At 60.5% G+C, this 13616-nt stretch overlaps 1 protein-coding gene across 1 annotated transcript in view; it reads right to left on the minus strand.

The window, feature by feature from the left end:
• LMNB2 (lamin B2) overlaps window positions 1-13614 on the minus strand; it is a gene marked incomplete at its 5' end in the record, with an annotated part of 19905 nt that extends 6291 nt beyond the window's left edge. Inside the window, 4 exons of the mRNA XM_040461710.1 lie at window positions 1397-1522; window positions 1746-1902; window positions 6747-6883; window positions 13510-13614. Of these exons, the coding sequence (XP_040317644.1) occupies window positions 1397-1522; window positions 1746-1902; window positions 6747-6883; window positions 13510-13614 (525 nt within the window). The remainder of the gene's footprint in view (window positions 1-1396; window positions 1523-1745; window positions 1903-6746; window positions 6884-13509) is intronic.
• Window positions 13615-13616: the final 2 nt, after the last annotated feature.

The raw sequence follows: 13616 nt of genomic DNA on the forward strand, positions 1-13616 counted from the left end.
GAGACTCTCAAGCAGCTTCCAGGCTCCAGACCCAGCAAGGAGCCGCACACGGGGGCTCAATCAAGAGTCGGTCACTAAACCACTGACGGAGCCACCCAGGCACCCTGGGAGTATTTCAGTAGAGCTGTTGCTAAAAGAATTCCTGACGGGTCGTCTCAGGTACCTGGGGTCTGAGATAGAGACCCGGACCTCGGGACAGCAGAGGACACACGGCAACGCCTGAGGAAGGCAGGGGCCCCAGAGCACAGCTGCCCCAGACACACGGTGGGGTCAAGGGCAGGCAGGAGGAGCCGTTCGCCAGCCTCCGGCTCCAGGAAAGGGGACAGCCTTTCCTCCCAGAAGCTCCCCCCAGCACAGAGAGCTGTCACTTATCACACTGCGCCATCGCTTGTAAGAACAATAGGAACGGTTCTCAAGGAAGCCAATCCTGTTGACAACGAACCCACGAACAGCACACCCGCCGTCACGGCGCCCCTCATGGATGCCTGCCTCAGGACACCCCTCCAGGAGCCCTTCCGGGGTGCCCTGGAGGCTCCCCTGGCAGGCCCCCTCATGTCTGTCTTCCCGGGCCCCCTGGCAGACCCGGGATCCTTCACTGGCGCCTCCGAGGGGCCCCTCACAAGTTCAGGGTCCCTTACAGATCCCCTCGAAGGCTCCAGTTTTCTGGCGGATGCCTTCAGGGGTTCCCTCTCGGGCTGCTCCCCAAGTGCCCCGGCGGCCCTGGCTCTCACGCGGTGCGGCTGGAGTGGGAAACCACTCCTCGGGAGCACGGACATCCTTCCCTCGGGCAGCTCACCCAGACGGGGAGGGCAGCAGGGAGGGCCCCAGGGTTCCATTCTGGGCTGTGACAGGACAATGGGCTTTGTGAGGACGAGCTGGGAGGGGCCACGGGGGGGGGGGGGGGAAGGGAGGGACACAGAAACCCCTGCTCTAACCGCCAGGAGCGCTCATTCACTCCCGGGCAGGCCCAGGTTTAAAGGGGGAGGGAGAGACCCAGGAAGCAGATGGGCCCCCCCTTCCTTCCCTTCCCTGGGGAGGGTCTGCTGTGGATTGAATGGTGGAGCCCCAAGTCCAAAAGAGGAGTCCACATCCTAATCCCTAGAACCTGGGAGTGTGACCTTATCTGGAAAGGGGGGCTTAGCAGATGCGGTTAAGAGCCTCAAAATCAGATCATTCTGGATTAGCTGGGTGGGCCCTAGACCCATGACAAGTGTCTGGGTGAGAGGCAGACAGGCCGCGTGAAGAAAGGCACAGATGGACAGGTGCCCGGGGTCCCCCAGGCTGAGAGAGGCAGAAGGACCCTCCCCGGGTCCCGCCCCGCCCCCCACACTCGTGCGGGGCTGAGGCCCCTGTCCTCAGGCTGTCGCAGGGCCCTAGCGGGCCGGCCGGGCCGCACCTCCTCAAAGACGTTCTTCCGGAAGTCGAGTTCCTCCTGCAGGCTCTGGCAGCGGTTCTCCAGGTCCACGCGCATCAGCGTCTCCTTCTCCAGCTGCTTTTTGGCCACCGCGTGACCGTCCTCCGCCTGGGGGACACAGGACAGCAAGCCAACGTGACCATCTGCCGCACCACGCGGCTTCTCGGGGCACGGAGGATCCCCCCTTAAACACACACACGCTCCGATGGGGCGTCGCCAGGTGGGAAAGCCGCTCACACCCGACAGGAAAGCCACCGCCTGGGCCCGCAGCACACGCACATGCCCACTGGCACCAGGCCTCCCCCAGACCAGGGCCCCCCCGGAAACCCGCCTTAGCCAGCTGGGCCCGCAGCTCCGCCACATTGCTCTCAAGGCCCCGCTTGTCGCTGAGGGCGGCGGCCAGCTCCGCCTCGCTCCGGTGGAACAGGGACTCCAGATCCTTCACGCGGCCCTGGGCCACCGTGAGCTCGCCCTCCCTCTTCTTGGAGCTGAAAGTCAAGAGCGGGACTCAGCCAAGAGCACAGAGCAGGAGGGCAGCTGTGGTGCGGCTACAGGGAGCCCCTCAGGCAGCCCAGGAAGCCCCGGGACAAGGTCACCCGGGCCCAAGCAGGCCAGACCCACCCCGGCTCTCGGCACAAACCTGCCCTGAGCCAGGCCAGCAGGGCCCCACTGGCCAACACACACACACACACACACACACTCCAAAAACCCCAAGGGAAGAGCTTTAATGTCATTTTTTGGTGATTTCTGCACACTGGACGGCTCGTAGAGGGGAGAACAATTTATTAAAAAGTTAACATAGGGGCGCCTGGGTGGCGCAGTCGGTGAAGCGTCCGACTTCAGCCAGGTCACGATCTCGCGGTCCGTGAGTTCGAGCCCCGCATCAGGCTCTGGGCTGATGGCTCAGAGCCTGGAGCCTGTTTCCGATTCTGTGTCTCCCTCTCTCTCTGCCCCTCCCCCGTTCATGCTCTGTCTCTCTCTGTCCCAAAAATAAATAAATGTTGAAAAAAAAAAAAATTAAAAAAAAAAAAAGTTAACATATACTGGGGCGCCTGCGTGGCTGTCGGTTAAGCATCCGAATCTTGATTTCTGCTCAGGTCCTAATCTCGCGATTTGTGGGTTCAAGCCCTGCGTTGGGCTCTATGCTGACAGCTCGGAGCCTGCTTAGGATTCTCTCTCCCTTTCTCTCTCTCTGCATATGGTCTCTCTCTCAAAATAAATAAGCTTAAAAATAAAAATAAATTTTTTAAAAAGTTAATTATAATTTAAATTTATTAAAGTTGTATATATTGGGGCGCCTGGGTGGCTCAGTCGGTAAGCATCCGACTTCGGCTCAGGTCATGATCTCACGGTTGGTGAGTTCGAGCCCCGCGTCGGGCCCTGTGCTGACAGCTCGGAGCCTGGAACCTGCTTCGGAGTCTGTCTCTCCCTCTCTCTGCCCCTCCCCCGCTTGCAGTCTGCCTCTCTCTCTCAAAAATAAACATTATAAAATTAACATCCCAGCCACTGAAAAGTCCATCTCACTTGCAAACTTATTTGAAGCAGGTTCATCTGGTATCCTAGTAGACAACTTTCCCGATATTGAAGATGACAAACAGATTCTTTAAGGCACAGCTATTACTAGCGTGGGCCCCTGGCCCTTGATTCTCAAAGGAATTCTCAACCTTGGAGTTGAACACATGCCCACCTCCCCCCCACGGAATTGAGGGAGCCATCCCCATCGAGCAGCGCTGCTCACATGGGACACGGTGGGGGCTGGGCGGCATCCCCGCCATTCCCCCCCAGGGAGAAGCACAGGGGACCCCGCATCAGCTCACGTGAGGTGGGGTGGCATGAAGACCAGAGACTCTGGCCGCCAAGCTGCCCATGTCCCCCAGAGCAGCCCCACGAACGTGGAGCTCTGCCCGGGCATCATATGGCCATTCTCCATGGGGGGGTCTCAGGGTCCCCACAGCCACACAGCCCTGGCTCTCCAGGGGCTGCAAACCCTGAGCCCCTGGAGCGGTTTTGCAGGGGTTTGGCGGGGAAATAAGTCACTCATTTCACGACCATTACTGACAGCCCACTTTGTGGAGGACACCCTCCTGCCAGAGATCCATCCGGGAACACCCTTGCTCCCACGGTGCAGAACTTTCTCGTGGGTGGGTAGGGACCAGAGGGAAACACGCTGCCTGCCAGACGTAAGTCTGCATCAGAAGGGCAGATGAAGCGGGGGGGGGGGGGGAGATGCGGGGTGAGCAGAGCGAGGTGGGAATTGTACTTTTAAGTCCTGCCAGCCGTGCCCGGGGGGAGGGGAGGGGGCGGCCCCGGAAACAGACCTGCGTGAGGGCAGCAGTGGGAGGAGGCAGATCTGTTATTTCCAGGAGAAGAGCGTTCAGGCAGAGGAAGCAGAAGTGCAAAGGCCCTGGGGTGAGGTGTGCCCGGCGAGTCTGAAATCAGCAACGAAGCCAGGGGGACTGGGACAGGGGCGTCAGGTAACATGGAAAACTTCTGAACAACTTTATCTAGTGCTCGGTACCCTGCACAACTACACAGAACGGCCCAAAAGCGGGGGCACTGGGGCTTATACTGGCTTTCGTCTCACTGGCCGCGTCTCACCAGCTTCGAGGCGCTAAGGCAGATCACTCACCTGCCTGACAGGAAGTCCTGGGAGGTTAAGTGGGAGAATGCGGCTCCTCCACACGCTACCCACATTCCCACCCTCACGGGGCTGTGGTGACAAGTTGTTCGGGAGAAGAGCTAAATGGCCGCCCTGGTCTGGAAGGGCTCCCGCACGGACGAGAGGAAGCGAGGTGATTGCGCGAAGCCCCGGAGCTCAGGGGCCAAAGAGGCACCCAGGGGCCCGCAAGCACAGGAAGGCTTCCTTCCGGAGTAGGGGCCTTACGGGAAAGTTCCGGCCCAGACACTTAGCAGCGTTCCCCATTCTTCTTGTCCTATCTGCCCCCACCCCCACCCCGCAGCTGTCACCCGCGGAGGCGGTCACAGAACAATGGGGCTGGCAGTGCACAGCCCCGGCATCATTGGTGAAGCAGCCCAGACGTGGGGACATCCCAGCAGCCAGGACAGAGCCCCGGCACAGGGGCATCTCCTGACTCGGGGGACGTCCGCGAGAGACGCGCCCCCCATTGCCCTCGGGAGTCGCCAATTTGTGGAGTTGCCTGAGGCCACACAGAAAAGACCCGTGGCACAGAAACGTGGCAGGCCCACTGAGGCGACTCTGGGCGAAGGCTGGGGCCACGTGTGCTGCTTCTCTTCAAACTATCTTGCATTTTCCACTTGCTTGACAGCGAGCATCTGTGACCGATAGCGGGGGAAAAAAACCAAGACTTCTGGCCCAGACAAGGAGCGTCTGGAGAGTTCCGGACTCCGCACCGACACGAGAGAGAGAGAGGCTGGGGTCCGGGCGGTGCGGACTCTGGAATCCCCTCAATCTTCTCCAGGATCACTTTTTAATGAAAAAAACCGACCAAACGGATGGCCCACACAGTCTACCTGGCCTTTTACAAAAGCAGGACTTGCCTTTGCTCCTTGGCCAAAGACCGGGTGACCGCGCAGCGTGGGCCCGTGTCTGGGCTCTCTGTTCTGCTCCAGCGGATCTAGTCCACCGAGGAACCACAGGTGCCCATCACTCAGCGACAGAAGCCAGGCTGAGGGGGCCACACGCACAGTGTGGTTCCAAGTCTAGGACATTCTGGAAAAGGCAGAACCATGGAGGCAGTGAAGGGAGGAGGGAGGGAGGAAGGAGGGAGGGACGGATAGAGCACGAGACTTTGAGGGCCAGTGGGACTACGATGGTATAGGGGCAGATACGTTCTCACGATGCGTTTGTGCAAACTCACGGGGGAACCCCCGCGAGAGTGAGCCCTAACGTCAGCTGTGGGCTTCAGTCAACGATAACGTATTGGTGTTGCCTCGTCCGTTACAACAGCCTAGCCCGCTCATTAATGGAAGGTGAAAAAGGTGTTTATAATGGGGAAACCGGAGGGGGGATTTTGGAAACTCTGTACCACCCACTCGTTTTCCTATAAACGTAAAACTGCCTTAAAAAAAAAAAAACCCATGGGGCGCCTGGGTGGCGCAGTCGGTTAAGCGTCCGACTTCAGCCAGGTCACAATCTTGCGGTGCATGAGTTCGAGCCCCGCGTCAGGCTCTGGGCTGATGGCTCAGAGCCTGGAGCCTGTTTCCGATTCTGTGTCTCCCTCTCTCTCTGCCCCTCCCCCGTTCATGCTCTGTCTCTCTCTGTCCCAAAAATAAATAAATGTTGAAAAAAAATTTTTTTTAATAAATAAATAAATAAATAAAAATAAAAATAAAAATAAAAAACCCAAAACTCTATTTAAAAAATAGGAAGGAAAAATTCCCGCAAATGCAACGGTGACTCGGGTGGCGGCTGGGGCTGTGGGCAGGGACACAGGCACCAGGCCTCGGTCCCAGTGACCACCAAGCTGAGGGACCCTGGATAAGCCCGGCCCCTGCCACACTTTGCCCGTCCGGACTGGAGACCGTGACGGTCGGGCCCTGGCGGGTGTGAGGCTTACAGCGGGTCACATCTGACTGCCTGCTGTGGCGCACGGTGTCCCCAATCAAGTACTCCGTCCTGCTGCCGTCCACACCCGCACAACTTGGTTCTGCTCGTTTCCCGTGCGGCCCTTTCACTCAAAAGTGGCCGCAGTGTGTGCTTTCGAAGAGAAAAGCCCACAGCCTGAAGGCTGCCTCCCCCACGCGGCCTGTATGGTGGCTGAGGCGCTCCAGTGGGGGGACGGAAGCGGACCGAGTTTCCCGGGGCGGGCACCCGACAGGTGCCGTGGAGGACGAGGGCCACTGCGCACACGTGAGGTGGGCGGCAAGGTCCCTGGGGACCCGTGACACAACAGTGGTTCCCAAGTCCAGGGCAGAGAAGGGAGGCTGGGCTCTGGCGCATCCTTCCCCCTGGGAGCACAGGGGCCCCGTGCTGACAGCTCCCTACAGACTCCGCTTCAGGAGAGCTGCTCGGGTTTGAAATCTGCCCGGGGACGGGGCGCCTGGGGGGCTCAGTCGGATGAGCGTCCAACTCTTGCTGTCGCTCAGATCATGATCTCACAGTCGGGGAGATCGAGCCCTGCATCGAGCTCCGTGCTGACAGTGCGGAGCCTGTCTGGGATTCTCTCTCTCCCCCTCTCTCTGCTCCTCCCACTCTCTCAAAATACATAAACTTCTGAAAAGAAAAAAAAAAAAAGGAATCTCCCCTGGGCTGCATGATGCTGGGAAGGGGCGTCTGGAGGCCGAGGCCACAGAGCTCGGTCCCGGGGACGCAGCCCAGAATGAGGGTGGCAAACGCCAGCCACACACCTACCTTTTGTTCGTCTCTTCCAGCTCGGCCTTCACCTTCCCCAGCTCGATCTGCAGCCGGGCCCGCTCTCGGGCCGTCTCGTCCAGCACCCTGCGGGCGTCGGCCAGCTCCGACTCGTACAGCGTCTTGAGGCCGCTCACCTGAGGGGGTTCGGCAAGGCCCAGGTCAAAGAGAAGCCTCTTCCCCGCCGCGCAGGCTCCCCACACCCCCCCGGGCCAGACGGAGCTCGTAGGGACAGCGGAGGCTTCCACACCCAGCTCGGCCCCGCTAGCCCAGGGCCACCCCAGCCGGTCCCACCCGCCCTTGTGGCCCGTCCCCTGCCCAGGTCACCTACCAGCTGGGCACACGGCTCGCTTCTCGTGGCCTTCTTGCCCCCAGCCTCCCCCATGTCTACGTGCCCAGGACCACGCACATGTGTTCACGGATATCTGGAACCCAATAGGACACTGAGGTATCCCCTCCACCCTCTAGGACGGCTGGGGTCGAAAAGACAAAGGACAACAAATGCTGGCAACACAGAGAAATGGGGCCCTCCGTGCACGGCAGGGGGAATGGAAAGTCGGGCAGCCGCTGCAGAAGACCGCGGGGCGCCCCCTCGGACGGGTTAGCAGACTCACCTGTAACCCGCCAATTCCACGGCTGAGTATCTGTCTGCCCAGAAGCAGTGACACACGCGTCTACACAAACCCGGGTGCGTGTTCACAGCAGCACGATTCACAACAGCCACAGAGTGGACACGACCCACAGGGCCATCCGTGGACGAACACACACGACACCCCACCCACTCACTTGGCCTCAAGCAGGAGCGAGGCGCCCACCCCCGCCGCCCCGCGGACGGACCCCGAACACACGACGCTCAGGGAGGGAACCGGACACGAGAGGCCACGCGGGGTGTGGGCCCACGTGTGTGAAACGTCCAGAACGGGCTCCTCCACGGACAGGAGGGGGGCTCGTGGGGGCTAGGAGCTGGGGGCTGGGGGTGATGGGGTTCCCGCTGGGGAGATGGAATGTTCTGGAGTTGGGCGGAGGTGAAGGCTGCACCATTCTGAAAGTGCTAAAAGCACGGAGGTATAGAGTGTGACTGGGTGAGCGGTGGGAGACGGGGCCGCGGGACGACAAGCACAGCCATCGCTGTGGAGCTAGGTGCCCGCGCGGGTGTGTGTCTGGGGCGCGGTTGGGACCCCACCCGTCCACAGGAAAGGCCCCTGGGCAGAGGGGCCGTGGAACCTGCCATGTGCTAGGGTCATGACCATCCCGGCTCGCCAGAGGCCAAGGAGCCTCCAGGAGGTGGCGCTTTTCAGAAAAGATGGTTTGTTTGTTTTTTTTAAAGTGTTTTTGAAGTTTTATTTAAGTAATCTCTACACCCAACACGGGGCTTGAACGCACAACCTGGAGACCAAGAGTTGTATGCTCCACCGACGGAGCCAGCCAGGCGCCCCAAGAGCTGGGGTTTTAACATCCAGTCTGAGACCCCACGCACCACCCCCACTGGCCCGGGCACCCTGTGCCTCAACCCGGCAGCTCCCAGTCATCTCATCCCACAGGTAAGACGGGATCCGGGCTCCCAGGCCCACTTCCCAGACAGGGAGCGGTGGGTGAGCTGTGGTCTCCTGACCTGCCAGGTGCAGGGCCGGTCTGCCGGGCGCAGCTCCAAGGTCAGGACACACGATAGGGGGAGTGGAGACAAAGCCAGCTTCTCCCTCCTGCACCCCCAGCAGCAAGGGCCCGCCCTCCCTCCCACAAAGGTGGTCACCTCTGGCCACACCCGATGCCTCCAACTCTGGGAACTGGCTTCTGGAATAAACCTCAGTTCACAGAGTGGCTCCTCTCTCCACAGGCAGATGGGCACCTGGGTTTACATGTGTGTCTTTGCTCGTCTCCTGCCATCTCACCTTCTAAAACTCTCCTGAGCCTGAGGGAGGGGCACACGCAGGACATACCCCTGCTCCTCCCCCAGCCTGGGGCCCTTTCCCTCACACCCTCCCCTCACCAGGCAGGGGGTCCTGGGACGAACAGTGACCAACACAACGGTCACTAAAGCGACCTCAGTACGGAGCCTGGTCAGGGCACAGGGCAGGAGAAGCCAGCAACTATGACACCGTATTTAAGTTTTCGATATTTCATTCACAGCGAGATTTTTGTACTAGCTAAAAAAAATTTTTTTGGAGTAAACTCTACCCCCAACGTGGGGCTCGAACTCACGACTCCAAGATCAGGAGACACGTGCTCCACCGAGTGAGCCAGCCAGGCGTCCTACACGTTTTAGTTTCTTGAACAGTCCGTGAAAATATTACTTGCCCCAGCCTGACCACGAGGAAACAGGAGGCAAACCCCACTGGACAGACGTCTTACGAATTCCTGACCGGCACTCCTCACGGCGGCCCAGGGCATGCACACGAGGGAAGTCTCAGAAACCGTCTCGGTCCAGAGGGGCCCAAGGAGACAGGACCCCTGGATGCCATGTGGGGTCCCCAGGGGGTCCTGGGGCAGAGGGGTCAGGGGAGACTGAGGACCCACAAATAAAGTATGGGTGTCAACGAGGTCAACGTGACGTCAAAAGTGGTGACATCGCGGTGACAAACATAACACGAAGGGGAACGGGGCTGGGCTCTGTGGGAACCCCGCGCTAGCCTTGCTGTTTTTCTGTACATCTAAAACTGGCCTAAAACATCAGGTTGAGTCAGTAAAAATACACCCTATCGCTTGTCTTCACGATTGAGATTTTTGGCACCCCCCCCCCGGATTCTGTGCCCGAAGCGTCACAACCACCTCAAGTGGCCTGTTTAAAGTACCAAGTTCTGGGGCGCCCGGCTGGCTCCGTCACTAGAGCATTCGGCTCTCGATCTCAGGGTGGTGAGTTCGAGCCCCACGGTTACGGAGATTACTTAAAAATACAAAAAGAAAACCAAAAGCACAACACCAAGCTCTTGCAGTGTGACTCAGGTCCCTGCGTGTGCCCGCGTGCGGCTGGTGTCCCTTTGGTCTCGACAAGGCACTTACTACAGCCGGGTCTGCAAACTCGGGCCCACGCGCCAATTTCCACCACGCCACCTGTCTTCGTGCAGCCTGCAAGCCCCGAATAGTTTTTGCATCTTTAAATGGCCGAGGGGGGAAAAGAAAAGAAAAGAAAAAAAAGAGATTTTGCGACACGGGGAGGGAAATCCCAGGAATTCTGATTTCAGCGTGTACAAATGAAGTTTCACGGGCACGCGGCCTGGCCCGCTCCTTCACACGGTGTCTGCGGCAGCGCTCCACTGCAGCCTCGGAGTCGAGCAGCCCCGACGGAGACTTCCAGCCCACAGAGCTAAAACGCGGACCCGGCTCCACAGCAGCGGGGCAACCTGGAAACTTCTTGTAGGGGACAAGCTCCCAGACTCCTTTTCCTCAGACCACTAACAGGTGCTCCCCTGGCAGGCCCTGCTTCCCTGCACCTGTGAGGCACTGCGGGCACAGCAGCCGGAGACCAATGGCTGGGCCTATTGTTCGCTCTTTCATGGCATTCTGCAAGTGCCAGGAGTGAGCAAATGTGCTCGCATGTGTTGGGCAGGGGGGGGGAGGGGCACGTAACCCGAGGTGGCCTTTTCCTGTTCCTGTGTCTCTGGGGGACGACTTCCCGGCTGAGAACCACAGTCCCACAATCCCCTAACGCAGGCAGCCCCAAGTGCTACTCTCCCTCCCAGCTCGCCCTGCCCAGCCCCTGCCCCCTGGGTCCACCTGAGGGAGTCCCGACCCGCCCCCCCCCCCCCAGGAGGAACAGGACACCTGGGCAGGTAAGGGAAAAGAAACTGAAGGCTGGAGGAACCTAACACCCCAAGGGGAGGCTCCTTGGAGAACTGCCCCTCCCTCCCGGGCCCCTTCCCTCCCCACCCGCACCCAGATCTCTCTCCAACAGAATCCGGCCCCCCCAGCCTTTCCAGAAACCTTCTAGTGATCCGAGGACATGGCTATTGAGCAGTGCACTACCCGCCCCACATGTGAGAGCGAGCCTGCGGGCAGGACTCAAAACAGGTGAAGCTGTGGTTTTACTTCGTGCAGTTCCACTGTCTGGATTTTATGACAAGCGTGTGACACGCTCAGAACAGTTTAAAAGGCATCTTCAAAGGGTTCCTCAAGTGGTTTCTCCTCTTGGCATTGGGGCGGGATCATCCTCTGGGGCAAGGCCATCCTGGGCACTGTGGGGGCTGAGCACACCCCTCTCCCCAGCCACCCGATGCCAGGAGGAGCACCCCCAGCGTGATGACCACTAGCGTCCCCAGACATCATTCTGTGTCGGGCAGTCTCCATCCAGGTGCGAAGCTTCCGCGCAGGTAAAATAAACGCTGCTTGGCCCGTGGCCCTCCCACCCGAGCCACCTCTCCAGCCCCCTCTGCTTCTGCCCAACTCAGCAGTCAAGCCTGGGCCCCACTGTAGCCCAAGGCCATTTCCAGGTCACTCCCTCTGAAGGGCCCATGTGACCACCTTCCCCATCCCTCCGCAGGTCGCCAGCTCCCCCCACTGCCCAGTTAAGAGGGGCGTTTATCCCCCATTTATCCTGGGAGCCCACCCCTCACCCCTGGAGCCTGTGCACAGCCCTCAAGGTCACGGTGGGGCAGGCTTATCGCCCGAAGCACCACTCCCCTTGTCCCCAGGAGCAAGCCTCACCCCTGAAAAGTAAGTAACGCCACTGCCCAGACAGACAGACAGACAGGGCCCGGATACAGCTCCCTGGCCCCACCGGTGTGCACTCCAGGGACAGCACCCACTTCGGCTCCGCCCACCAGGCTCATGGCCCCCAAAGGTCTGTTGGCCATTTACTCTGTCTGTCGGTGGGACAACCGAGGCCAGGGGAAAGACCAGAAGCCAGGTCCCGTGGCGTCCTGACCAACCTGCAGGTGGGAGCTGGAGGTCCACATCCTGAGGACACGAGCACCGCTGAGGCAGGTGGCCACGCTTGGGACCGGACAATTCTAGCCCCACGGCATAAATGACCTGCCCCCTGGTCACACAGACTCAAAGCAGTTTGGATCTGGGTTTGAATCCAGTTCCGAGCAACACACACCACCACCCCCCCGCCCCCCCCCCCCGCCAAGGACGCTTCTTCCTCCCCGTCGCCCAAGCCGCTTTCTGAGCCACTAAGGCCACGATTACACAGGGGCAACGAAGCCACAAGGCACTTCCCCTGAGCGCCTGCCCTTTATTCCACGAAGCCAGTACCAGCTCCCAGGGCCCACCAGCTGCCACAAAAGGTGGCTATTGGTATTTCCACTTTACAGAAGAGGAACCGAGACCCCCGAGAGGGTAAGTGACTTGCCCAGGGTCACACGAAGGGTAAGTGAGTGGCTCCCAGAAATGACCCCCTAGCTGCTGTCCTCCCACAACTCTGTCACATGGTCCACTGTCAGGCTAGGGACGCCGTGGCTTCAGGACCTGGCTCTCCTAGCGGCCCTCAGGGGGGACCGCAAGGTGAGCACCCCTGTCACCCCAACCCATACTCAGAGGACCCCTACGTGGGTTTCAGGGGGCCGGCTAAACGAGAAAAGAGCCTGGGGCCAATGAGGGTTGGGGGATAGTTGGGTGGGAGCCGCAGTCCCCACCAAGAACCCACCCGGGACCCCCAGACATCTGGCTCTCACATCCCCTTAGGGGGAGGGTTTACCCAGCCCCTCAGTCTGTGAAACCCTGGGGCTCACCTGGAACCCAAAACTTCCTAGTGGGTCCCCGAGACCAGCTGTCTCCCCATCCCCTCTCATCCACTCAGGGGTGGAGCCTACCAGGCTCCAGCCCATCTGCAAACAGGGCTCCCCAGGGCCCAACCGAGGACTTCTCAAATTTCCCGCGCGGGATCCCTAACACCTCCGCCCCCCCCCCCCCCCGGATGCCCTCCCACCCCAGGTGCGGGTAGGAGACGAAGCCTACAGCTAACCACCTCCCCAGTCCCTGAACTCCCCAGAGTTCATCACAAGACTTCTGCAGAGGTCTACCGAGAAAAGACCACGTGACTCGCCCCAGGGACCCCACCCGCACCCATGAGACCCTCCACCCCTCCTCAGGGCCCCATCATACAGCCTGAACTCCCAGTCTCCTCAGAGACCAGAGAACCCCACCAAATTTTCTCCCAGGACACCAGAACAGACTAACGCATCCCCACAACTCTCTTAGGGGCGTGTCTTACTCTGGCTCACACCCTCTCAGTCAGGGGATCCCCAGATCTTCTCCGAGATCACTCAGCGCTCGGGGCTGTCCCATATCCACCAGTCGTACAGAGGACCCCAAGATGCCCTAGGGGTCCCTCAGAGCACGGTCTGCCCCAGACTGCACGCCTCACTCAGGAGACACCCGAAACCCCCTGCGGGCGCTTCGGCGGACGGGGCCCGCCCCAGTATGCAACACCCGCTCACAGGTCCCCCCAAAATTCCCTGGGAGCCCTCGGTGGGCGGGGCCTGTCCCAGGATGCACGCCTTGCTCACGGGTCCCCCGAAATCTGAGGATCCCCCTCGGTGGGCGGGGCCTGCCCCAGTGTGCACCCCTCGCTCACAGGTTCCCCGAGAAACCCCTGAGGACCCCTCGGTGGTCAGGGCCCACCTGGCCTCCAAACCTCACTCGCGGGGATCCCCGAAGCCCCCCAGGTACCCTCGGAGGCCGATGCCCACCCCAGCGTGCGACCCTAGGGGGTCCCCCCGAAGCCCCGGGGAACCCCCCCCCGGTGGGCGGGGCCTGCCCAGTGTCACTCCCGCGCAGGGGAACCCCCCGGAACCCTCGGAGGCCGGAGCCCCCGCTCCGCGCCCACCTCGCGCGTGGTCACCTCCTCCCTCTCGGAGATCTTGAGCAGGAGCCGGTCGTTCTCGAGCTCGAGCGCGCGGACGCGGTCGATGTAGTGCGCCAGGCGGTCATTGA

This window comes from Herpailurus yagouaroundi, unplaced genomic scaffold (genome assembly GCF_014898765.1).
Source record: "Herpailurus yagouaroundi ecotype Mexico unplaced genomic scaffold, PumYag 295, whole genome shotgun sequence".
Classification (NCBI taxonomy): Eukaryota; Metazoa; Chordata; class Mammalia; order Carnivora; family Felidae; genus Herpailurus; species Herpailurus yagouaroundi.